This window comes from Cheilinus undulatus, linkage group 1 (genome assembly GCF_018320785.1).
Source record: "Cheilinus undulatus linkage group 1, ASM1832078v1, whole genome shotgun sequence".
Classification (NCBI taxonomy): domain Eukaryota; kingdom Metazoa; phylum Chordata; class Actinopteri; order Labriformes; family Labridae; genus Cheilinus; species Cheilinus undulatus.
Window position 1 is genome coordinate 49,933,172 of NC_054865.1, and position 27,280 is coordinate 49,960,451.

At 38.5% G+C, this 27,280-nt stretch overlaps 1 protein-coding gene across 4 annotated transcripts in view; it reads left to right on the plus strand.

Moving 5' to 3' along the window:
• Window positions 1-27,280, plus strand: part of pacsin3 (protein kinase C and casein kinase substrate in neurons 3) — a 53,215-nt gene that overhangs the window by 7,531 nt on the left and 18,404 nt on the right. Inside the window, exons 2-8 of one of the 4 annotated variants that reach the window (XM_041790220.1) lie at window positions 428-489; window positions 17,696-17,822; window positions 20,608-20,708; window positions 22,922-23,078; window positions 23,911-24,146; window positions 25,625-25,780; window positions 26,533-26,708. In XM_041790220.1, coding sequence (XP_041646154.1) covers window positions 20,655-20,708; window positions 22,922-23,078; window positions 23,911-24,146; window positions 25,625-25,780; window positions 26,533-26,708 — 779 coding nt within the window. In that variant the 5' untranslated portion in view covers window positions 428-489; window positions 17,696-17,822; window positions 20,608-20,654. The remainder of the gene's footprint in view (window positions 1-427; window positions 490-17,695; window positions 17,823-20,607; window positions 20,709-22,921; window positions 23,079-23,910; window positions 24,147-25,624; window positions 25,781-26,532; window positions 26,709-27,280) is intronic. The other 3 variants (XM_041790212.1, XM_041790238.1, XM_041790230.1) reach the window with 3 other exon arrangements.

Consider the following 27,280-nt stretch of genomic DNA (forward strand, 5'->3'; position numbering starts at 1 on the left):
TTTAAAAAATCCCAGAAATGGCACCGCAGTAAACAGAAATACCATTGTAGGTAGTTGCAGCGTATTTTTACAGCAGACCTCTGAGGGTTAAACCTAACACTCTCTTCCCACCTCGTTGCCCAGGCAGGTAATTTTAGAGGTGTGAGCTAACTGCTCTGACCTTCTCTAATAGGGGCCGCTGGTCCCTGACTGTTTCATTAACTGTCCTCTCCATGCTCCATGTGTGACATTTCACCTCCACTCCCAGAATGTGCCACATCCAGCCTGCACAGAGCCTTATAACAGACTGCTCGCTCTGCCCCGCCTGAACGCTGCTGGCCTGTGGGGGAAATCTAACGCATGCTGCTTTGCTGTCTAACAAACTTCTCTGTGTCTCTCTTTCTCTGTCGCTTCTTCCTCTCTGCGTGTGTCCCTCTGTGTCTCTCAGGCCCGTGGAGACAAAGTGTCTTCTGTTGGACATCTGTCCATCTCTGTTTTCGTCTTAATAAGGTAAGTTCTGCTCTCATTGTGCTGTGCATCATGTGGTTTGTGTGCTGTTCCTGTTTTATATTCACTTTTGATAACCACATCATTGCAGTTACGTTGAAAATGCATTAATAATGCTGAGAATCTCTTCTTGTGTATTTTATCTAGACCTTTTTTTCACTTGGGTTTGATGATGAATGATCTTTATCCAGGTTGCTGTTTAAGGATGATAAATGGGCTTTGAATTACTTGGCACAGAAGCAATGATGTGCCTGAAGAGAGTGTTTTTTTCTGAGTAAAAGATGCAGCTCGATGCAGCTGCAAAACCTATCATGCCTCTGGCTCAGGCATCTTGACTGCTCACTTTTCCTTTACTCTTCACTCAGCATGTGTGTGTCAACAGGTTAAGCAGTTGTTATGACACCAGGCATGGAGAAACAATGAGGATTAAGTCCTGCTGTTTGCATTTTAGCAAACCTTCAACTTAAGCTAGGCCACACTGTCAGTATATTTACGTGCAGCTGGAAAAAGTTATTTTTTGTTTCTGTCCGAATAAAACTGAGCTTTCAGAATGCATATTAACATATTAGTCCAACTGAAACTGTACTAAAGAGAATTTCTTGCACTAACATGTCATGTGAATGATGCAGCTGAAGATCAATTTCCTGTTGGAAGTCTACTCATTTTAATACACTCTTAATGCTTTAGTTACCTTAGAATATACTGAGGAAAATACTGACATACCTTGGTTGCTCTCTACCCAAGCTCTACTTGTGTTTTACAGTATAAAAAAATCATGATTTGAAGTCCAAAAGTCCATGAATGAATCATTTTGTCTCATATTAGTCGTCTTGGTGAAACTAAACTTATTTATCAGCGTTTTCATTAACTTGGATCTGTTTTTAGCTAGTCGTAGTCTAATGATCAACACCTTATACCTCGAGGAACATAAATAAAAAGCCTCCAGGCAAGATTTCTTTTCTGTGTGACGTTTCCATCTGCAATGTAAAGACTTTCATTCATCTTTTTTCCTGGAGGAATACTGTTCATCTAATGAGTCTGTGTTTCACAGGAGAATGTACATAAAACACAACAGCTTTACTTGCTCTCAGTTTAGCAATGTAGAGGCTCATTTATGCTCCATATGCATACAAAAATAGATCTGTTCGTTTTAAACATTACAACATTGCCCACGACTCTTTTGTTGAGGTTGACGATAATAAATCCAGTAGAGGATGTTGTCTCAACAGACCTTAACTCCTTGGTTGTTGCTCTGTCTGTCCTCCAATCAGCTGTTCTGTAGATTTTTGTCTCTGTGCCCCAGGTGACCTAGAATCATATATATGTTTGTAGTGTCTAAGAAATCATTCAAGAGGGCAATATTTCATCAGTAAGTTTGATTAAGTTCCACCTTTTTTAAGTGTTTAATTTTTCACAATGCTTTGCTACTCTGGCTAAACTTTAAGTGGTATCTCTCCACATTGCCCCCACATTTGGCGTCAGTATTGCAACGTTTGATCCGTATCTGTAAGCTCTGAGAGAACGGTTTAAATATAGATGATCAGTATCCATGTCTATCCTTAAGCCTGTGAAAAATGTATAGTAGTTCCAGTTTAAATGTTTGATTTATAATGGATTTTTAGCTTTATTTTTTATACAGGTATCTGTTTACAGAGTTGAATAGATCATAAGAATACTGTCGATGGGAGCCAAAGTTTGGCCTGTTTAATGTTTTACCTGTAAACACCAACACCTGTGGGTACATGTTTGATCTGTACAACTACTACTACAATTGTTCTACAGATGGAAACCAGAGCAAATGACAGAGCAGTGAAAATATCAACCCCTGTGTACAGATTTGACATCTTTATGTAGAATTTTTACATGGAGATTAACCTCTTGCTAATTTGTTAGCAGAGTCAGCAGGAAGAAGGTCCATAGTAGCCAGCAGTAAAGGGTGTCACCAACCACTGTAGTGGAGGTGAACATCCATAAACACATTCTCCCCCTGTGCTTGTTTACGGGGACAAAGACGGGTCTAACTGAATATCCTAACTGAGCTTTGACTGTAGCTAGACTTAACTGCTAATGTAAACACACTAACTGTGTGCAATGTATTATGAGTATTGCTGTCAATTGATTAAAAAATTTAATCAAGTTAAACACATAGCTATGCTGTGATTAATCATGATTAACCACAGCATTTCTTTAGTTTTAGTAATTTTAAGATTTCTAAACATTCTTATTATCAAGTGTATATTTTCATTATTTTAACTTTATTTACAGTCCTTTGAAAGTGCTTTTTACAAAAAAATGTATTATTATTATTATTAAAATTATTATTATATATAAATTAACATTTAAAATACTACTATTTACTTGTATTTTTGGTTGAGATAAATGAGTACAAGTATGGTGTTTTAAATGAAGAGATATTAAACAAACTAGAGTTTTTAAACTTATTTGTGGTTTGTAACTCAGAGTGTGTTCATTCATTGAGCAATAATATTTATAAACTGCAAACGAGCCCAGAAGACAAACACATCAGGTACTAAATACTATATGCTGTAGAGTGTGCTGTTACCCCGAGGTAGCTGTGTTTGCTGACTGATGTCCAGTGGTCTCTCGTCAGTGTAATAAATGTAGCTTGGGCCAGCTGCTCCACTTTTGTTGCCTTTTTTGCTGTCATACAGTTCACAGATTTTTGTGACAGTAGTTCTCGTAGGTGTTCTGTGGTATGGGTCATCCGAGGCGACCCGGATGACGTCTTAAAGCCCCTTGTCGTCAACGATGTCGATGGTCTGCAGTCTCTGGCGACCCGTTAGCGATCACATTAATCAGCTTAGATATTGTTTTGGGGACAAATCCAGGTCTGCTGGACTGTGCCGGTGTAGTTTGGTGCTTTTTAAATCGAAATTTGCCGTGAAGCAGACCTGGGTCTGTCCCCTCAATCATCACTGCTGGCTGTGTTTGACCCGCCTGTAACCTTTTCACCCCAGGGATGTAAACATCCGTGCAGGAGGACTACGGGAGGAAGTTGTGGTCAAGCTTAGTCGGATGATTTGATTGGCGTTATTATTTTTATGACGCGTTAGGATTTCAAGATTAATCACGAGCGTTAACGCGTTTATATTAACAGGCCTACTTATGAGTTAAGGCTCAAAAAAAGCTTAAGATCAAGCTTATCCAAGAAGTTTTTATCCCCAAAATAATTTCTTTTAGATAGATTTCACTCCCTGAAGCACCTCAGAGGATATTTCAGGGACTTGTACTTATTTTTATCTAAACAAAGCAAGACACTTCTTTCAAAGTAGTTTATTTTTGCCAGCAGCAATCATCGTTTTTAGCTTGGTTTTCATTTTCTTCCTTAAAACCAAGTCTCTTATTTCAGGAAGAGAGACAGCAGTGCTCTGCTGCACAGCTGCTCCTCTGACTCCAACACTCAGCCAGCTGTTGGCAGAGAAACACAAGCTGCAGCCCAAAAAAGTATCTCAAAGTGCTTCTGTTTATAGACGTTTGCAGCCTCCAGGCCCTGATGTGTACAGTATGAACTTCTGCTGGAATGCAGACATACTATAGCAGAGAAGCTTATAGACTAATACTTGCACTGCCCTCCACGTGCTTGATATGTAGAAGCATAAAGACAGAGCCTGGCTGCAGGGAAACTGTTGCTGTACATTAATCAGATTAATGATTGTGGGTTTTCCAGTGGAGCTTAGGAGGTCTGGACCTCCCTCAGCTGGTGCCTCCTCCTCCTCTTCACTGGCCTGACCCACTTCTCTACAAACCACTGCTAGGATCTCCTTCTGTCTCTTTATCTCTGTGTGCCATCACCCACCTCTTCAACAGGCTTTATTACATCAGTGTTGTGGATTAAATTACCATTACAACTGAATTCTATGTTGCAGATCAGCGTTGGTATCTGAACTGAGAATTTGTAAGTCTAAACAATGATAAAACTAGGTCATAAACAGTGAAGAAAGTAGTTCTATGCTTTGAATGAGAGGTGCCTGAATCAACTATGCTCCTCATGTTTGTTTTTAAAAGGGCGGATGTAATTTTTGTGCAAATCTGCAATCATTAGCATGCTGTCATGCTGAGTTACACTGGGGAAAATACAAAGCAATTGAAATATGCACATTAGCTTTGCATTTTAGCCTTATAGAATTAACATTTTCTAAATGTTTTATTCTTTTTAGTATCACTTTTAGTTGTTTTTTTTTTTAATTTAGCATTAGTGTCAGAAGGTACCAGAGCTATACGCTAGCTACAGCTATTTCCAAAGACCGATGCATCAGAGAGGAACCAGTCTATCAAAAATTACAGAAACGTTGTCTGAAATGTACAAGACCAAGTGTTCACCAGTGTGTTTTTTGGCATGCAATTTTAATTGATTTTAAACAAGAAGTGACCAAGTGTTTGGTGCCCAAGACTCCTTTTTTTGCTGATGTAGTTCTGAAACAGGTTTCATATATTGTTTGACTTCACTAGAGTCGCATCAAAATTCAAAATCTAGAATTATGACAACCCTATTCAGTGTGTTATTAGCTTTTAGAACAAAGCAGCACTGTGCCTAAGTAAATCTCAAAAGATCATCTCCAGTGTCTGTAGACTTTCTGCCTTGTAAGCAAACAGAGAAGCTGCAGTCGCACAAATTTTCACCTTTTACTTAAGACGTGATGGGTGATTTAGGAGCTGCAAATTCTGCAGGTTCACTCACTGCTCTGCCTTTGTGGCAGCACTATTCTGATGTTATTTTCCTGGTGAAGATGAGAGATTATTTTTCCAATTTTAATCCGGCCTACAAGCTCTGAGGGGGTCAGAAAGGGAACAATGTGCAAATCACCTGATCTGTTTGAATCAATGAAAATATTGCAGATGGGGGGAGCATTAGGAGGTTTGAAACCAGGCTTTAATACCAACAGCTTTTTCAGTGGAGTATTTCTTAAAAAAAAAAAAAAAAAAAAAGAAGGGATGTGATATTAAATTGGTGGAGCTTCAGTCTGTGAAGTTAGATGGAATCACATGCACAAAAAAAGTACAGACATGGTGCTTTTTGTTTAAGACATTGGATAGAGCGGATTTATTAGTGTATTTTTAGCACTAAGGCTGGCTACACATGAGATGTTTAGGCCTGATATGCTGTCTCAATGATGTGTGATCCAGTCAGAGCTTGTTGCAACTAATTATTGACATAATCGTCAAGTGTTTGGTGTCATAATTTCAAACCCCATGAGAGCAAATTACAATTGCATTTAGTCCGCATGTCTAAAGTTAACAAAACACTCAGTAAATAGTTAAAATTGAGCATAATATAATTAGGATAGGATCAACAATGTGTAGTTTGCTTGCAGAATGTGGCTAGTGTTAGTGCTATTACTGTCAGCCTTGGATCCTCTTTGCAGGTTTACATTCACATTCATGAGCTGAATATCATAAGCTCAATACTCTGGTTATGTCTGAGTATAATCTGACATAGCCAGCATCCAACTTTATCCCTATTTTCTAGATCAAAATAGTGCGAAACTGTGCTGTTCCTATGTGATGATATCTTGAGCTGTAACCATAGCTTGACAATTTGGGTAACTCAATCACCAAAAATTGAACAGTTATTTATGTGGCAAAATGCACTTAATTCTGATGTTGCAGAAACATAACGTCCTGTAAAGTTGATGTGGGTGTAAAAATCATGGGGGGAAGAGAGAGTATAAAATACAGACCAAAGAGAACAGATACATCAGTGTACAGAAAGAAAATGTCCCAAGTGTGGGATCCAATACCAGTTGAAAAGAAAAAAAGCAAATCACAACAACGTTGTCTATTCTGCAGCACTGCACTCTGTATATTACCATTACTCTTGAATAAGGCAAAAGTGATTCACTTCTAATAATACCAAGCATGCAACATTTCTAATTTGATTACTTGATTAATCAGTAGAATACTCAATCACTAAAATATTGATTACTGCAGCCCTATTGCTATCTAAGCACCATTGTTTACATATAGGTTAAAAAGTATTAGGTAGTAGCTGTTAACTGCAGATAGTTACTAGAGGTGGGTGGTTACATATTTTAGGGGTTTTAGAGAATCTGACCAAGCTTGTGGGTCTGAATTGAAATAATTAGATTAGAAACCAACTGGTAATTCTGGTGCTGACTTCTGAGGGATTTGACTTTAATTTGTTAGCCAGCTAACTGTGAGTCGATATGATTATTTGACTGCTTCATATCGAGTTAGCATCTCCTTAATCACATATTGTGAATATCAGATTTCGTGTTGGGCTGCCTCCAACGGAGGTGATAGCTGATGAAAGAGAGGAAATTGTCAACAGTGAGATGTCACATACTTACTCTAGATCACAAACATTGCAGCAAACATACACATAACTGTGTCCTGAGCCACAAGGAATACTGAGAAAGAAGGCCAGCTTGTGGAATTATTGCTACAACACAAGAGCTTTTATGTGTCATGACGAGACATACCTCAAAAGGGCTGACAGTCTACTGATATTTGTTTTTCTCCTGAAGTCACGTTTGATCATGTGAGATCTATGAAAGCTTCACTAGAATATCCTTACTACACACAGCAGATGTGATGTCTCAAGATCTAGCATAATTTTCTAGTGTGTGTGATTGGAGGATTATTATGTTAAGCATGGGTCAGAGCTGTCCTTAATGTCTGGGATCTGCCATGTTTTTAAAATTGGTGAAGATCTTAAATATTATCTAGTGCAGTGGTTCTCAACAGGTCTGGCCTCAGGACCCACCAGTCTGTCTTAGATCACAACCCAAGTTTCCTCAAATTTTTCAACAATGTATGTTTAGTTAGTTGAATGTCTTACAGTTTGGAGCATGATTGGACCAGATCACCTAATATCAAAAAGAAAAGACGAAACTGACAAAGTATATACCCTCTTTCCCAATTGTTATGTGTTTTTTTGACAATTTTCCAGAGAAATTGTGAAATTACATCATTATCATGAGAAAAGTAGCCATTTATTGCAAGAACAGGAGATAAATTAGTTGAAATATTGATCAAACATTTAAATTTACCCCATTTCACAGTCAAACAGGGTAAAATAAAAGGCATCGATGCATGTCCAATAAGGTCTTCAGGACTTTGGCCACCATTTTTTTCAGCCATCTTGTCGCAACCAACTGAAAACTGCTTTGCGACCCACTTTTGGGTCCCGACCCACCAGTTGAGAACCACTGATCTATTGTGCAGCTAGGCTAAATCTTCTTCATTTCTCAGAGCTTGACAAACCAGCTCTATGTGCTCTTTAAACTGTTCGGTTGCTGTGTTACAGAAACCACATCATACTTCCTTCTCCTCTTTCACATTGTCCCTCTGTTTCTACTGTAATTAGCTCAAACATTTCTCTCTGTTTCACATTATTTTCAACACAGGTGATGAGCAGCACCTCCTGTCATTTCTTATCGGACACTTCACTCTCCTCATCTGTCTGTATTTTGTGTCTTCACTCCCACCATCTCTCGTCTGTTTTTTCAACACTCTCTGTTCACTGTCAGCCAGGCCTAACTGTCTGCTCCAGTATCAAAGACAAACATGAAGCTTATACATGTCCATGGATGGCTAACAGACTTAATAAAAATTAAATCAGACAGCATTCTTGTGACAAACAATGTAAAATGATTTTGATCAAGCTTCTTTAGTATTTTCTATAAATTCAAGAGTTCCACTCCACGTTAAAGTGTGAAAACAGAGCCAGTAGTCCGCTCCTGATCTCTAGGATTGTTTGTCGTCCTTGATGGTGTGTGTTTGTTGAGGGTGTGTGGGTTAAACTAAGGGTACTGAACCAAGTTCATGATCAGTTATTGAGGAATGTAAACATCCTGAAGAAACTCTCACACAAAACTGTGACACAACAGGCTCTCGTGGACAATTTACATTTCCAAACAATTTCAGTTAATCTCCAGCTTTTTGTAAAACTCCTCCAATCCCAAATTAAGGCTCTTTGAGCACCCAATAATCTAAATAATGAAGCTGGATTTCAAAATACTTCTTCCATCAGAATATCCAAATAATATATTCAAATTTACAGACTTGATTTACTCTTGATGTATTGTTTACTGACCGTCTGTAAATTTCCAGTTTACAGTATGCCTTGATTCTCAAACTCCATTATGTGACGAGTATTTTTGCATAAAATCAAGTCATTTAAAATATTGAAATTTCAGATTAACCCTCAAAATCCTAGACCTTTTCTGGGGAGTGCCTGAATCCTCTTTATTTATTTTATTTCAAATTTTTTAAAACCTTTTCTAGCTGTCACCATCAAGCACCATACATCATTTTAATCAGGATATCTTAGTCTTAGACTTACCAACTTAAAGTTTCAATTCAATGGATTCTTGATCTCAGAGTGGATGAATTTATCAGAATCTTTTAAAAACCACTGGTAGAATTTTTTTTTCTTTGAGCTACAACATGGGCAAAGGAAGTTGTCTTTTCTGTTTTGTAAGTCATACTTTGATGCTTTGTACTTCCTTATAAGTTTTATTCTTATCTGATGTTTCTTTAGTAAGTTGGAGCCATTCATTATAATGTTTTCCTGGGTGTTTTTCCCTGTAAAACAGGTGTGCTCCTGTATATTTCATTTCCTGAACAAATAGATGATTCTAAAAGTCTCCTAATCAGAAATTAGGTTTTTATATCATCACAAAGGACATTGAAGAAAATATGGCTCCTATTCAGAGAAATACACTATTAATTGAACATTAACAGGAAATGTAAAGACTGCAACAAACATCTACAATTGTTTCACAACTATTTATGAATAGAAATATGTATCAGTTACAAATGTGCAACAAGATATCAATAGTGCAGATAAATTTACAAACTATTTAAAAGATGATAGGGAAATATTATTTCTAGTGAAGAAGACCAAATGTGGCCACAGTAATGACTTAAGGAAACCAGACAAATTTGAATTTAATTTGTTACAGTCATCTTCAGTTCCTTCGGTTGGCATTGTGTCTCCAAAATCTCAACTACAAACAAAAGTGAGTGACATGTTTTTTACAAGCTATATGTTTTCATACAGGCTTAGTAAATCAAACATACTATGCTCTATTTCTGACGCCCATCTTTAAAATTTTGATTCGTTTTGTATTTTTTGCTGACCTGAACAAAACCAGACTCTCTCTAGACATCTCTGATGTTTGTGTTGGATTTTTGAGGTATAAAGTTCCTTCAGTATCTGAATTGTTTGTATTGGGTGTATTTTTCTTTCTGCTGAAGGATATCGGAGTTATATAGAATTACGCTCATGCTGCTGTATCCAGCTAACAAGGTCTGTCTCAGACAGCACACAGTTTAATCCCTTTACTTCTGGCGGTCGTTAGCATGTGACTGCTGGATACAAACATGCAAACAAACTCCTGAGTCAATCTTCGTTCTTGGCAAAAGATTCTGCCTAGCAACTGGAACATAAACAAACATGGGGGTATTAACACAAAGGTGTGTTGTCTTAAATTTGCATTGATAGTCAAAGATTTGAATTCTGTTTTTCAGAGACCTGATAAAAAACACCTTCTCTTTATGACCTCCACAAAGTTTCTTCTATTGGAAACAAGTTTATAACCATTAACTGTTTGGAGGTGTTAATTTAAAGACAACTGAGATCTAATTACAACACTATTTAGTATTGCTTTGATAGAAATATGGAACCACACATCTTCTGCATATCATTCAACCTGAATATAATGCAAACTGACACTTTACAAGCAGGATTAAGTGTGGGCCTAGATCTGAACCTTAGGCTTGTCCCTAAAGATAAGGTATGTTTTGAATTCAGCACATTCATAGAGTAACAACAGCTTTGATAAATTTTCTCATCGGGTACGTGAATTAACCATTTATCAATAAATTTTAAAACAAATAATGCATAAATGTTATTTTTAAATTTGATCATTAGCTTTACATTTAATTTTCTCCTTCATTCAACAACAAATAATTTTATGATAACTTAGTGGGACATCAGTCTTCTCTCAGGATGACATTTCCTCTAGCGCCATTACCAGATCAAAATTATAATTTTGTTGCTTTAGACTTAGATAAAACCCTTTTGTTGATTTAGAGGCAGAGCATAGAACAAGCATACTGCCAATGATTTTAGATTGCTTGTAGATTTTCCTTGTGCAGCTGGACCCACCAGAAATACTCAACAAATGACAATTTTCCCATTCAAATATGAGGGCTGCTTTTGGTGCTTTTCAGCAGTAGTCTACTCTAAATGGCACAGCTTTTCTTGTCAATTAACACAAGTGATGCTAGTCAACCAATCAATCCTTAATTCAGAACAGGCTGGCATATGAACATGGTAATGCACCTGTAATAATTGCATTGATTTGTTAGACCAGTGAAGATGCACAGCCCAAGTAGTTTGGTTACTGCTAGGACTGTGTGGTATTCATTTTTAATGCATTTGTACCCCCCTTTAATTTTTCCTGACGCTGCTGCAGGACTTAGTACTAAGAAATGTCATCATTCCTCATCACTGATCTACACCCAGAAAGAAGAATATGAGTGTTTTAAAACTCACATTTCTGTGGATCATATTTCAGCCAGTGGTGCACATTTAACAGTTTGACTTTAGAGAAGACCAGAGCACAGTACCAGGCCTGTTCCAACACAGTGCCAGGCCGTGGTGTGTGAGTAAGAGGTATATATGCGTGCGTTCATTGTTTGCCAAATTGGCCCAACATCATTAACGGGGAGTTCTGTCATCACTTTTATGTTTCTTCACGCACAGGCAGTGTGCTGCTGGGGGAAAGAATACAAATGAACACCAGACTGATTTACGAATGAGGACAAAATTATTAGCCCCCCCCCCATGGAAAATTTCATCAATTTAAATGTATTTCTCAATTGCAGTTAAACAAAATAAAGAATTTCTAACAGCTTTTTCAAACATCCTAGTTTTATTTTGGATGCTGAAATTATTTTACTTTGCAGAAAAGAAATGAAAACATTCCACAAAACTACCAGGGTCAAAATTATCAGCCCCCCTGGCATTAATAGTCAATAGTGTCTACTCTTTGCTGGATAACAGCCTGCAGTCGTTTGTTGTAGTTTTCAGCAAGTCCCTGACACATCTCCTGAGGAATCCCACTCCATTCTTCTTTGGCAAATCTCTCAAGCTCCTCCAGATTTGATAGCCCTCTGGCATGGACCTTGGTCTTAAGTTTACCCCCATGTTTTCAATGGATTTAAGTCAATGACGCTCACTTTGGTCTTCTGAAGGTAGTTCTTCACCAGAGGGACGTATGTGTTGGGTCGTTGTGGTGTTGGAAGAAAAAGCGACGACCCAGACCCAGTTTGTTGCTGACTGCTTCAGGTTTTCTTTCAAAATCTTTACATGTCCTTTCTTCATGTTTCCTTCCACCTTGATGAGGTTTCCAGTTCCAGATACACTGAAGCATCCCCATAGCATTCCCACCACCATGTTTCACTGTGGGGACAGTGATACGCCTCTCCCTACCTCTCTATGGCCCAAGAGCTCTAGTTTAGTTTCATTAAACCAAAGGACACGCTTCCAGTATTCATAATCCTTCTCTAGGTTGTCCTTAGCAGACTTCAGTCCGGCTTGAAGGTGTCTCTTCTGTAAAAGGGGAGTTTTTCTTGGTCTGTAACCTCGCAGTCCTTTCCTGGGCAGGACTCTAGTGATGGTCTTCTTTAAGACTACAATTTCTGACTTGGCTAAGTCCTTCACTAATGTCTTAACAGTTGTTCTGGGGTCTTTAGACACATCTCTCACTAGTTTTCTTTCCAGGGTCTTTGAAATCCTTTTACATGTGCCAGGCTTGTTCTGGACTATGTGGCTCTCATTGAATTTCTTGATTATACTTCTCATTCCAGTTCTTGGCACTTGGAAACACTGTGATAACTTTGCATAGCCTTCTCCAGTTTTGTGAGCATCAACAATTCTTTTTCTCAAGTCTAAACTGATTTCTTTGGTTTTGGCATGGTGCTGTCTCAAGTGACAGACTAAACTCTTTCTGAGGCTTTTATACTGTGTGTAAACTGGGAAATAACCCTTGGTTTGATCTTGATTTTACAGGCTTTGAGCTTTGCAAAGCTAAGGCACATCATTGACCAGCAGTTTTTTGCTATGGCTTGACTAAAAAGTCAGTTCTAAAGTGGGCTAATAATTTTGACCCTGATAGTTTTTGTTTTTAGTGAATAAATTTTGGTTGTGTGTGCAAAGTAAAATAATGTAAGCATCCAAAACAAAACTAGGATGTTTGGAAAAGCTGTTAACTCTCCACTCTGTTTAACAGCACTTGAGAAATACTTGAGAAAAACTGAAATATTCTTAGGGGGGTTATAATTTTGTCCTCATGTGTATTTAGTGTTGTTTTGTTAAAGCTGTTTGAGCACAGTCAGTCTGTAAATTTCTTGTTAAGTTACAGCAGGTTTTGAGAATGAGATTCCATCTTTGTTATAAAGTGCCTCTGTTTCTGAATGTGGTGGACCATGACATTGTTTGTTTGTTTGGAAATTGAGTGCCTGATTTCTATGAGAGGACGTATAACTTGAAGCTCTGTGTGGTTGTTGGAGCTCAGTGTTGACTTTTATTGTCAGCACCTGCTCACCACCAGCAGGATTTCACACACTAAAGCAGCCAAACGTACGAGCTCTCAGTGAGCCACACCCAGATACTCACACACAACCGCCAACGCTCCGCTGTCCTGATAGATTTAAGAGCAGTAATTAGTGATCCGTGGTGAGGTACGTTTTCTCATACTCACTCATGTTCTAGCATGCCGGTGGCAGATGCGCCACTGCTAGCATACTTTCCATTCACTTGTGACACACATCTTACACACATACTGTACATACTGCATACAGCTGTCTGCAGGAGATTAGCAGCAGTGTCTGAGAAGTGGGATAGTATCGTGTTGTTTTGTTGAACATCTGTGTTTTACTAATCTACACTGTCTTCACTGATCACCTCAGATGCAGCTAACAGACTCATTTTACACTCACAAATACAAGCCTAGTGTTAGCATGTAGCACAAGTAGGCACAAGTCATTGCAGTCTTGCTGCCTGGGTTTTCTGAAGTGTTTATTTAGACTCACTCCCACCTTGTTCCCTGAAGATCTCACAAAGCCTACACTTCAACTCTGCAAGCTTACAGTGCAGATATCTTGCTGTTATTTTGGGAGTCAACTCATTTTTTTTCAGCTGGAGAGAACCTTGTGAAACAAAGAGAGGAGACAGAAATTCCTCACAATGCTGTAGAGTAATACCTTATTGGATTTGGATTTCAAACAGAGCATATTAAAGTGCTTTAGAGTTGCAAATAGAGAAGGAATAGGTTAAATTAAATAGATGTAGAGTACTCTGGTTTGTGTGAAAGTTATGTTGAGAAATCTATGTTAAATACTTTTAAGCCAATTAAAGCCCCATAAACTGAGGCATGAAACTCCTGTTTAAAATTTGGTTTGTTTTTCCTGACGGCATCCTGAAATTGGATTGAGCAAATCTGCAGAAAATATTCTGAACTAGAATGGCCGTCTGAGGCGGCAGACCCACGCCTAAGCAGCACCACCGAGGAACTCATGCTCTCATTAATTACTATGGTGTTCAAAAATTGAAGTGTGAGAAAAACCGAGCGGGTGCACAGATCATCACCAAAATCTAATTGATTCTTCCCTGTCACTATCCCAATATTCCCTGAAAGTTTGGTGAAAATCCGACTTTCCATTCTCGAGTTATCTTGTGCACATACAAACAAACAAACAAGGAAACAAGGAAACAAACAAAGATACAGAAACCTTTACATAACCCCCTGCTGATTTCATCAGCATAAGTAAAAATTCATCACAAGCAACTGGAAGAGAATGATAATGTCTATGTCCCATAAAGATGTGAATCCTCCAGTGTCTCGATTTAATTTGATTTATTTGATTTGATTTGACTCTGGTTCTGGAGGTCAGGATTTGATTCAGAATTGCTTTTCAATTCAAACTGATTCTTGCTTCACAGCACATTCCATATTTGTTATAAGAGGTTATTATTTCAGCATATGGGTCTGCCTGCTGTGCACTAAGGAGCTGTAAATTATTATTTGACATTGAAAAGTTTAATAAAATGTATTCAAGGTGATGCATTTTAGCAGCTTCTATCAGCTTATTACAATAATATAAATATGGAAATATGCTCCATGGAAAAAAGGTTGGGAACCACTGATTTAGCACTCTTGGCGAACACGTTGGCTCAAGCTTCCTCTTACGTGGAAATGTAGAATCCTCAGTGAGTTTTAATTCTTTTCTATTGGAAAAATGGGACAGCCTGAGTAACTGACAGTACGAGCATCAGTATGACAGACACAGTGATGTAAACATTACTGATGGCGATGCTAACCACACACCACCTGCACCATCAGGAAAGTTAGAGGCAGTGCACGGAGGAAATAACCAGCAGCAGGTTTGCTGTGCTCAACCTGTCTGAGGTTAAAAATGCACTCAGGATGTAATGAAGGATGTTTTAGAAATCTTGATTATTCTGAATTGATTCAGTAGAAATTGATATTTGCGATTCTGATGTCAAGCTATTTTTTTTCTCTTAAGTTAACAACTGGTTTGATCTCTATGTAAAGAGACTGCCTTGTTATTTTTGTCAATTTTTCCACTATGTTTTTCTGTACTCTTTTCATAAGGCACTGATTATGTTTGACTACAGGTAGCACTAATTTAAAAGGAAAAATGCCATTATAGTGTCAACCTCCTGAGACGACCACACATAATGACCCCCACCATTTCTGATGTCCATCTGACTACACTGTTATCACCATGGCAGCTTGTGCTTCTAACAGCCCTGCTCATGCTCATTAGGCTGTCCTTGGTGTTCCCTCCTCACAACAGGATTTCTGATCACCATTATAGAACACTGAATATTACAATCTCAAGACTGAGTGACACAGATTGTCCTCTGAGTAGATAGACTGTAAAATTACTCTTAACAAACCACACACCATAGAAATATTTGGCAAGATTATTGTCTGATCTATCAGATAGGCAGGCTTTTGTTGACTTTACTCAAAAGGAAATAAGGCACAAAATCATCATGGTTATCTTTTAGTGTGTTTATGGCTATATATGCACTTTTTTATAATTAAAAAAAAAGGAAAACACACTGCAATGTAGTCATAGGAGAAAGAAAGGCACCCTTACATTATTATACAATAATAACACTTTAGTTTGTAATTCCAGAAATAAAAGGTGGACTACAATATTTTGAGTTGTTGCTTGAAAGTAGACAAAGATCTGTGAAGGGTATGAAAGAATGACTCCAAATGACTAAAACTCATAAACATTTTTTTAAAGGCTGGGACGAAATCCAAAGTAGCTGCCAAAATGAATGGGAAAGTATGCAGTCTTGATGTTTGGAGGAATCTTGACTTAGAGATACAAATGTGGAAGTTTTATTTGTCCCCACTTGTCTCATTTTAGAACAGGATTGCAGTGGTTTATCTGATGTTAAAAGACAATATCTGTTTTGATGGATATTCCTTTAATATAAAAACCCATTTGTTTAGCAGTGTACTTTAAATGCAGCTAACTTAGAGCACTGAAGTTGAAGCCTGTAAAGTTATTACTGTGTAGCCTCAAGACAGTTTTAGGAAAGTCAGTTTTGAGCAGCAGGGCTGAGGCTTATTACAGAGAGGACTGGAGAGGTGGCATGCTTTCCTCCAGGTTGTTGTGTCTGTCACAGGAAGTTTGTCTGGCCTTGGAGCAGACTTTTGTCCAATGGGAGGGCAGCTTGGAGGAAGTCGATGTATAGAGAAGTGAGGTCGGAGTGAACTGAACGCAGGGTTCATCTGCAGAGCCAAGGAGGTCCTTTCAGGACGTGTTCGAGTGCACAAGTACTGACACTGCATGCAGGCAAAGTTATGAATTAGATGTAGCCAGCAATTCCTCAAACATAGGTGATTAACCCCCCACACATACACTTTATCACTTCATATATAAGCAATAGAGCCTTTTTTAACTTCATTAACCTTGAAAAATATAGACTGATTGACCCATCTTATGAAACATGTATCTGAAATGTTTGTTAGCTTTATGCTAACAAATAATTGAAATTGCTTTTAACAGACTAGCAGATAGCAATTTTGGTTGAAGTAATTTAAAATGTAGAAAGGATTGTTTGATTTGATGATATCATGCCAAACAGATTGTTTAAGTGACCTTTACTACACAACAAGTGAACATTGTAGATGTTTTGACCAATGACATTGTGCTCTGTGATTTGCAGTTTGTTTGACCTGGTTTTTTTTTTTTGTTGTTGTTGTTTGTTTGTTTGTTTTTTGTTTTTTAACTGTAATATTTCATGTCTGTAACTCTGTTCATTGTGCTGCTGCCCTTCTTGTCCAGGACACGCTTGTAAATGAGATTTTTGATCTCACTGAGGTTTTCCTGGTTAAGTAAAATTAAACAAATAAATAAAAAAAGCAGTGAACATTTACTTAACAATGTTTGGTTAAAAAAAAAGTTGTTTCTTAACTTACGAAAAATGAGGTCAGTTGTTTTTTGTTTCTTTTTCATTTCTTTTTCTTTTTTTTATTTAATGGCGGTTAGCAAACAGCTTCTAGATGCATCACAGCCCCCATCTGGAGGTAGTGGCATATAATAACCAGGCGCTGATGAAGGTAATGGTTTTCGACAGCCCTCACCCACTGGATGTGTTCCTGAAACACAGCACAGCCCTGAGCAGCTGGAGATGAGAACTGTGGGTTCATGCGGGATTTCCAAGATCAGGCGATAACAACTGACAACTTTTTTTTTTTTTTTTTTTTTTTTGCTTCTACCACTGGTGAGCACATTAGGAAAGTAAAAGGTTTCTGTTGTCTAGTGTGGTCATGTGGTTTCCACCTCAAAGATGAACTTCTCTCCTCCATGGTGTTGTGTTACCTCTGTAAATCTCTGACCAACTTATTACCTGTGGCTTGTACCACTGGCTGTGATGTAATTTTGATGTAGTGATGATATTTACAATCATAAGTCGGTGCAGTGTGTTGTATTTTGACCTGATGCTTTGCACAGACTTGTTCCTTTTTTTTGAATCTGTTCAATGTGGATCAACATGTTCCAGTAGTGCATTCCAGTGAAAATTTATGGGACAGGGCAGAGTGGCATGTGATTGATTTTGTTTTTTCTGCTTTAACTCCCCTGCTAATGTCTTCTTCTTCTTCTGCAGATTAATTTCTGCTAAGTGCCACCATGAGGAGTCATGATGTAATGACTTGGGTCAGATTTGCTGGAAAATCTTTGTGGACCACAGTTTTTTGAGTGACTATATGGACATGTATTGATGACCTAAATTGGTAGGATAATATTTTTGTTTATATTATATAAGGTATATAAGGTATAAGAATGCCACACAGCAATATTTTTCCGCTCCTTTCTTGCCAGTCAAGAATTTGTTTTTGTTATTTTAAATGGACTTTAAAGGTTAAAGTTTGTGATATGGTGCAGCTACAGAGGTACTTGTCGTCCCATTTGTTTCTCTCATGACTGAGGCACATTTCTCCAAATAATACAGGGTTAAAAATGACCCTTACGGATTTAATTGCACTAGCACAATAATAAAAGTTAATGATTTCCTAAATGAATTAGGGTACGAAATGGTAAATAAACAAACATGAATATTGTTGATTTACATGCGACCTCCACAGGACACCTTAGGGGTACATTGAAGATTTTTTTTTTGTTATGTCGCACCACTTTATGCTACTCTCCTGATTGGTTTGAGTTAAAATGTTGGTCTTCATGAAAAGGCAGAGACATTTAACGGTTAAAAATTTGTGTCTGTGAGTTATTATCTGGGATGATGCTCTACAAATGTTGGTGCATCTCCTCTCCGATGAATGAGATCCATTGTGGAGGAGCAGTCACGGCTGACACAGATTCCTGCCTCAGTAATGGAGCGGATGAGTGAGACAAGGATCAGTGTTTGTAGGACACACAGTCCAGTTGTGTGCTGAAGGAAAATTGGGCAGCGTTGTGGAGAAAACAGTCCTGTGGGCAGAGAGAGGGGAATACTCTGAAACTTTCTGTGTCAACTGACGTGGAGCTGTAGTTTGCCAGAGGCTGAAACTGTAGAGCCGAGTCCAATCTAGCTGAGAGACTGGAAGGTCACAAGTTTGGAAAAACGGTCTTTAACAAATGCCTAATAGAGAAATTATAAAACATAGACGACCCCTGCACAAAGTCACCAGTTAACACGGATACACATTAAATCACAACACCAGCAGACCATTAAACACCCTCTCTTTTATGCACTGATTCACAAGTTTTCTGAGTGTTGTCAAACATTTCATCTGTCCAAATGTTAATGAAATATTTGAGCTCCTTGCTGCTATATATCAATCAACAATTCATTTTGTTGATTGTTCAGCTAGCCCACAATGCAAAAGGCAACTATTAGTCATGGCATTGTTTTTAACCTAAGCAAGTAAAGCACGCTATGATGTAATGGCGTAAGGATTAGTTTGTGCTTTGGCCTGCTGTACAGCACTGTAGTGTGAACACAAATGACTCAAGGGGAATGCAACACTGAATCTTTTATCACCTGAATTGGAACCCTAGCAAAAAAAGCTGTAGATTTGAAAGCATCCTAAAAGTCTGGATGCATCAAGCTTTAAAGCACTGTTTGTTCTTTGGGGTGACTGTAGCCCAGTAGGTAGAGTAGGTTGATTTTCAACCAAGGCTATGGGTTTGATCCCCAGCTCCTGCAGTCACTTATCAATGTATCCTTGGAGATATTTAACCCCAGTTTGCTCCCACTGCTGTGTCAGTAGCCTATGAACCTGTGTTGTTGTTCTTTGAATGAAATTAGCTAATACTGAAGCACAGGTCCATTTACCATTTCCTTTTTTTTCATTTATTCCTGAATTATTATTTTGCTTACAAGTATTTTGAGGAAATTTAGGTGACTTACTTTAAATTCACGAGCTTCTGTGCTGATGCACACGATCAGCTGGCTAAACAGTCTGACAATCACTTTATCATCATCACTAATTATGAACATTCTTTATAAGCTCAGGGCAGGCCCATAATTCCTTGTTTAAACATTCAGTCTAAACTGTAAGGCAGCCGCCTGCCACAATTAGCCACTGGGGATGGAGAGCAAAACCCGGGTCCATAAAGACCCGGTTCCATGTCATTTAAAAACTCAATAGCAATCTAGCTTATCGATACTGCTGTTGAGTTTCACAGGCTCTTTGACGTGATGTCATTTGATGATATCACTGGATCACTGGTGTGAAAACATACTGTACATACTTTTTTTGCAAGGGGGAAAATAAACTCAAAGTACATCATCCCTTAGCATCAAATTAAACCAAAATGCAGTACCTTTAAGTGTCAGCTTGAGGAAAAAAAAATCAGGCTGTGCTGTTTGGGAGCAGCATGCAATCATAACACAGTATTCAGTTTCTACAGGACAATTCTGTTCTTCATCTGCTCAGTTCAGCACTGAAAAGTGCTCCAAACTTTGTGGCAAGCCAATGTTGATAAAAACCATGATAAATCAGGTGTTAAGTTGTTTATTCAAAGGTCTTTTGATAAGAAAAGCATGCATAGGCCTCTTTTTGGGTTTATAAGTGAAATAGTTCAAATCTTTGTTGATTTTTGAAGACATCTGTCACTTTTCCTTTTCTCTTGGGTCCTAGGGGGCTCTGCTTTTGTTATGTACATGATGGGGGGGGGGGGGCTAAGGAAAAATGACTGGGAAACACCAATCAAGAAAATGGGGATGAAGTTTTCCAGAGATCATGTCAGATTGTCCTCATATATAAATGAAGCATTGAGTGATGAAATTCAGAATAGAAACGTGGACGTTGTATTAGGTCTTGTGCAGTGTGTGACAGTGGAAGCTTCATGCACTGCATATGGGATCATGACATTGCATGTGTCAGCACTTTATACTGGTCTACAAGTCACCCTAGGTTATAAACCACAGCTTAAAACATAGGTATTAAGAGTTTTGTTTATACAACAGCTTTTAATTTAAGTCAGAAATTCAATGGTGTAATGGTGATGAGTTTTCATTTCTTTTTCTTCTGAAAATCACCTTAATAAATGGTACTTTTTTCCCTCTCTCTGCAGTCTTATTTCCAGCCGCCATCATTCGGTGCTGTAAGTCCGACCCCAAAATGTCTTCAAATGGGGACCTCAGTGAGCTGGGCAGCTCTGACAGCTTCTGGGAGGTACGGCATCAACATGTACCACATTCATGTCTATCATAGGAATCTAACTTTATGGGAAAGACAGATGGTAACATTTTAAACTAATGTCTGGAATAAGGACATTTGATCACATTCAAGGTGGCCTTAATTGAACTTCCTTGTCCTTTATGATTGCCTCTTAGTTACATTCATACTTAGAAACTCTTGGCAGTAAACTAACATGATGCTTTCATGCTGGTCTGATCTTATGGAACAGATAAGGATTTACTGTTTTGCCCAAAGAATCTTCAACAAGGACAGAACCACTAACCTCATAATTACAAGGGCCCGGTATAGGTACTAAACCACAGCCACAGTAGCTAATTTATCTATATGACTTATTTACTTAACTGACAACAAAAATGACACACGGCTATATCAGAATTTGAGATATTTAAAAAGATCATATATATTTATACATAATTAAATCCACCTCTGGCTATCAGACTGTCTGTGAGGAGCAGCCAAGGTCAAGGCATTCAGACGAGGCAGCATTTCTGTGTGTGGTGTTTAAATAGAGACAGAGACACATAATGAGTCCCTGCTGACTGACTGCTGGCTTCACAGCCCTCCATCTGGAAAACCTACCAACCTTCAGCTCCTCTCTCTGTTCTGTTTCACTCTTCGCTCTATTTCAGCAGTAGATACATCATCACAAGTCTGCTGAACATCCTGCCTAACATCTGCCTCACTATTATTAGCATGGAAGTGACAGGCTTTGAACAGACAGATCAACTAATAGAACACAGGATTTTGAAGATAATGACAGTGTTCTCTTATTATTAATATGTGTGTTGATTAGGATTAGGGACGCCCTGAATATATCTTTTTCACTGCTGACACATCACATCAGTTGGTTTGGGGGTTGGTCAGTCAACTTAACTTTAAACCTGATAAAAGGAGCAGAAAGTCATCATCAGTCAGTCAGTAACATGCTTTTACTTCCTTTTTTCCAACAGAGCAGCACAAACACAATGTGATCATTTATTCATTACATGTGTTTGCTATGGCAGTTGATGAACAAGGTAATGAAAATATCAAACCCATTCAAGTGGCTAAAACAGTAATAAATAAAATATTAAGTCTCAGAACATTAACTCAAATGCATTATGAAATTGACACAATATTCTATATAGTTAAGGAAACAAACAAATTTCACCTGGTAACGACTGTATTCATTCAAGTCTTACCAAAACCAAAATGTTTTTTTTTTCTTTTTCTTAAAGATGTATTTGAACACATCACATTGACATTTTATTTATCATTTCTTATAGTCATTTTACTGTGCTGACCTTGAAAGTTTCATAATATAACTTTAGGTCATCTTGTTAAATTAGCTTACTAGCTTTTATCCTGCTGGTTTCAACACTTATTTCAAGATTGTATAATGTTTTTATTTAGGGGCCGACCAATGGCCAATTTTAGACCCAGATAGTTTGCATTTTGCCGATAAATGGTATTGGCTTTTTATTCCACTGATCACCAATATGATTAATAAATTAAAAAGTCCACTACTTTGTTCTGCTGCATGTGTTTCTTCTCCTATTGGTCAGCTCTCCCTCACACTCTCACTTAATGTCTCACCATCAACAATCTGATTGGCTAAGCCGTCACAGGAGTTCTTGCCAATCAACACATTGTGTAATAAAAGCAGGCTGGAGAGCTCCATTGTGTCACTCTGACAAGATAATACAGCAGTTTTATCTAATTCAGAGTTTTCACAGAAAGATTTTCCATTTTTGCTATAAATGCATATTGGTTTTAAATATCGGTTGAATAACGGTAGCAACTAACAATCAGTATCTGTCCCAAAAAATATCAGTCAACCTGTATTTTTAATGAACATGACTTAATCAGAATTTGGCAGCTTTTACCAAGGCTGTTTTGAGTGGGAAAGGAGGACTAATCCAGAGAAGCAGCAGCAGGGTTGATAGACATTTTTAAAGCATTTTTTAAATTGTTTTTTAGTGCCAGTGTGCTTGATACTTATTGGTTGGCAATTCAGCTTGGCTTAATAATTACTCTATAGCACACAGAACTTTTTTTCCAATGGCACACCAGAGTATAAAATGCAGCTGGTCTGTTTTGGTGATTGGTGACTAGAGGAATTGATTCTGGTCTACCGATCTTGCTGATCAGTCAGAGCATCTCTAGTTTTATTGCTATATGTTTGTGCCTGTTGTGTTTTTCTGCAGCCGGGAAACTACAAAAGGACTGTGAAGAGGATAGACGATGGCCATCGGCTGTGTAACGAGCTGGTTAGCTGCTTCCAGGAGAGAGCAAAGATAGAAAAGAGTTATGCTCTACAGCTCAGTGACTGGGCCAAGAAATGGAGAGGTGTTGTGGAGAAAGGTAGGTGGAAGACCCCAGTCATATCAGTTATAAAGAGATCCTCAAATACTCCCACAGCACCTGCTCATATTACAAAAAATTAGGATGATGTGTTCAATTGTTTGTTTACACAAGGATCTTTTGGTAAGCAGAAGTGTGTTTAGGCCAGTTATGTTGTGAATTTCTAAATGAATACAAAGATAATTCATGTGATTTTTTTCAGTGTGGCTCCTGAAGGTCTCATCTTATCAATTGATATTAAAAGGGGGCCTTCAAGGACCTAATACTAGGAACCTGACAAAAGTTCAGGCCCCGTCAACACTGAGACAAATTCAGGAGTATACGCAAAAGTTTTTTGTCGTGTGTTTCATCCACACAGAAATGGTGTTTTGGGAGGCCGCACACAGTACCTTTGAAACTGTGTCCTAGGGTAAACAAATCTTGAAATGCTTACCGTTTCGTATCCATGTGGACAGCCAACCGCATCTTTCCTTATAGCATAGCCCACTTAAGCTGCATGCGGATCAAACCAAAACAACAATGGCGGATTTCAGGGTTGTGTTTGTGCTGCAGAGGCTACTGAGATAATAATGGCTTTTACACCAAAATGTGATGCTCCTTTACCACCTCTGTGAACAGCATACACCAGATGTGTAAAGTTTTGGGAAGTTTTCTGTGATCTTCTTCTCTCTTTTGGTGCATTTCCATGACAGCGTTACAATGCCACTTACAGGCTTGACATATATTGCAAATATTTAATAGTCTCATAGAAAAATCCAACAACCTCAATTATTTGTCCCTGTATTTATCCTAGATTTATGACTTTCTCCCCTCCCTATTCTTCCCCCCTCAGGTCCTCAGTATGGTACACTTGAGAAAGCATGGCACGCCTTTATGCAGGCGGCTGATCGGCTCAGTGAGCTGCACCTGGAGCTGCGACAGCGGCTGGCAGGTGAGGACAGCGAGAAGATGCGAAACTGGCAGAAGGATGCATTTCACAAGCAGATGATGGGAGGCTTCAGGGAGACAAAGGAAGCAGACGACGGCTTCAGAAAAGCACAGAAACCCTGGGTCCGCAAACTGAGAGAGGTGAGGGCCACTGGTGGGGACACTGATGTGGGTCAGCACATCAGTGATGTATGGGTGAATTTGAGTTGACGCAATGAGTTTATGTTAATCCTGCTGCGAATACATGTGATGTAGATTTAAATTTTAAAAAATTCCTTCTTTTGTGGCTAATTTGCTGTATGTGTGCTTTTTATTTCCAACTATATCTTTGTTTACCCTCTTTCATTTACTTTGAGGTAGGAAAGACTAACCCAGGGAACACCATTGTACAAATGCTTTGTTCATTCACACAGTGTGATGCTTACAGTAAACAGATAGTCTGCCCATTGTTTATAAAAAGGAAAAGAACACCTATGGCTTGTATAACTTCCTGCTGTTAGGGTTTTCACACTCAGCAAATTTGGCTAATATTCTATTCAGTTCTAGAAGTCTCAACACGGTCCCTTAATCCAGTTTTAAACTGCTACAGTTCATTTTTAGAATAATGCCAACTAATTAGAGCAGGACATTAGCACCTCTGCTACACCTTTACATCATATGTACATAACAATCTACAACTTGTCAAAAACAGAAGTGCAGGTTGAAAAGACGCAGACTGCAAGTCCTGTGATTCATCTGCTAGGTAGCACTGGTGTCTGCCAGTCTCTGAGTAATGTCTACTGGCATATTGTGTTCTAGTGTGAGATAAATGACTGCAGACAGCATTGTATCGCTGTCTGCAGTCATTTATCTCAGCCATATGTGCTTGATGATATCTGAAAATATTAGATGTGTGTTGCCTCGTGCATGCCTCTGTCAGTGGCCAAAGTATACAAAAAAATTTCCCGTTGTCTGCAACAGCTGATTTAGCAGCTGCACTTACTTCTCATCTTATGGCTCCTTTCTTTTCATCTTTGCAATACCTGCAGTATAATCAACTGATGGTCAATATTTATCAGCTCTGCATACATTTAATTTTACTCTTTTCACAGAGATAATATGCACATTTAAATGTTTTTCAATATTTCCTCTCATTTATCTCATTTTTTTGGGATAACAAAGCTCTTTTTTAATATTATAAAGGCATAACGGTTGAGAGAGACTGATCTCCTTATCTATCATAGCTTGTTATTAATACAGTTCAGGACTTTTGAGGGGCTTGGACCTTACTGTTGCGGCCAGGAGTCCTCCACAGGGACTTTTTTGCATAATTAAGATCAATGTTGGTGCTATTTTATTCCTGTTTGGCCCAGTAGTTACTTAAAAAGACATGTCTTAATCACTGAAAGTACTTTTACACCTATACCTTATTCTTGATACACACTTATGACAATATCTTGAGGCCCCTTGGAGCATGAGTTCCCAGGTAATAAGCTTACCTTTGCCTGATGCTAAAACGGATGCTATGCAAGGAATAAGGAAATAACTTTTTTTAGAAATACAAAAAGGTTTGGTGTGTGTAACTGAAGCAGTATTGATTTCAGAAGCTTATCAAAGACTTTCATTGTGCCTGTCTAAAGGTGGAGTCCAGTAAGAAGACCTACCATCAAGCCAGGAAGGAGGAGTGGACGGCGGTTACCAGGGAAACACACGCCAAGGCCGACCCGACCAAGTCACAGGAGGAAGTTCGCAAATACACAGCCCGGGTGGAGCGCTGCAACCAAGAGGCCGACAAAGTACAAAGCTCACACACGCAAACAGAAACACTCTCAGTCCCCCGTGTAGCTCCTCTTCTAACAGTCTGGGTGTGTCAGTGAGTCCAGGAAAACATACCTGTGTCTGTTTTTGACTTTTTAAGCATGACCAGGCTTGTCTCCTCCGTTCTCTGCACAAACCCAAAACGCCTGAGGTCCTGAGGAGGGAAATAATCGACTAAAAACAGGGAAATCCTGAGCCAGACTCACCATCAGTCATGCATGGAACTGTGCTTTAAAAAGACTCTTTTACATGGTAAATGTTGACAAGAATGGGAAATCCAGTTCTATGTATCATTAAATAGTTTTGGGAAAACAGACTCAATCATTTGTAGGGTTGAAAAAAAGAATATGTCAACATGTGTTGAGCTTGACTTTCGCTTTAAAATAGTGTCACATTCATGACCTAGCATGTTTTCTAGTAGTACTTTTTTAAGAGAGAAGATTTACCTGGGACTTAAAATTTAAATTTTGGTTGCTCACTCACTGATCAATGTAGCTGGAACTGTCCCAGCATGATACGACCAGCTGTAATTTGGTGATGTTTGAATGAAATCCTTCTCAGTGTGCACACAGTCCACTAACAGACCTGCCATAAATCATCATGGCTGATGTTTGAAATCTTAAGACTGCTTCCTGAGGGCTGACACAAAGGAACACTTCCCTCTAATTGAAGGTTGGTAGGGTCATACAGTAGGTAAGTGTGTGTTGTGTGTTTTTGTGTGTTTGTGCAGGCAAAGGACCGCTACACAAAGGCCCTGGAGGAGCTGAACCGCTGTAACCCTCGATACATGGAAGACATGGAGCAGGTGTTTGACCTCACACAGGAGGCCGAGCGGAAGAGGCTGTGCTTCTTTAAAGAGCTCCTGCTGGACATCCACACGCACCTTGACCTCTCCTCCAAGGAAGGGTAAGACTCATGCACATATATATTGATACATATCTCCGTAAAGATCAGAGAAAAATGGGCTGATTTGGTGATGAATGACCTGTGACTCAGAGCGAAGGCATGTAGTTGCTTCAGGGATCAAAAGTGTGTAAATACGTGTGGATATGTACACAGAAGTTAATAGAAAACTTAGTGTTGTTCATTAACTAGTGACCTTTTTATTTTATTCAAACAAGATTTTTCTACCAAAGCAGCTGTGAAGTGAAAAGAGCAGAAAGATCTTTGGTTTAAAAGAGTCTATAAAAAGAAACTTCAATGAAATATATGAAAAAAAACTTAATGTTTCACATTAATGACATTGGACAGGAAGAAAAAGGCATCCAGTGATTTATTTTTAGTTTCAAATGTTTTCTAATCTTTTTTTTAGGATTGAAGGATTAAGTCTTAAAAATAGCAACAAAGAGACTGTGAAGCTCTTGCTGATGAAAGACAATGCATCTTCTTACATTGACATCCGTCCAGACTCACAGACTGAGCTCTCCAAACTTCACTTCATAGAGTCTGTCATTACTGGAAGAGAATAAGCACATGAG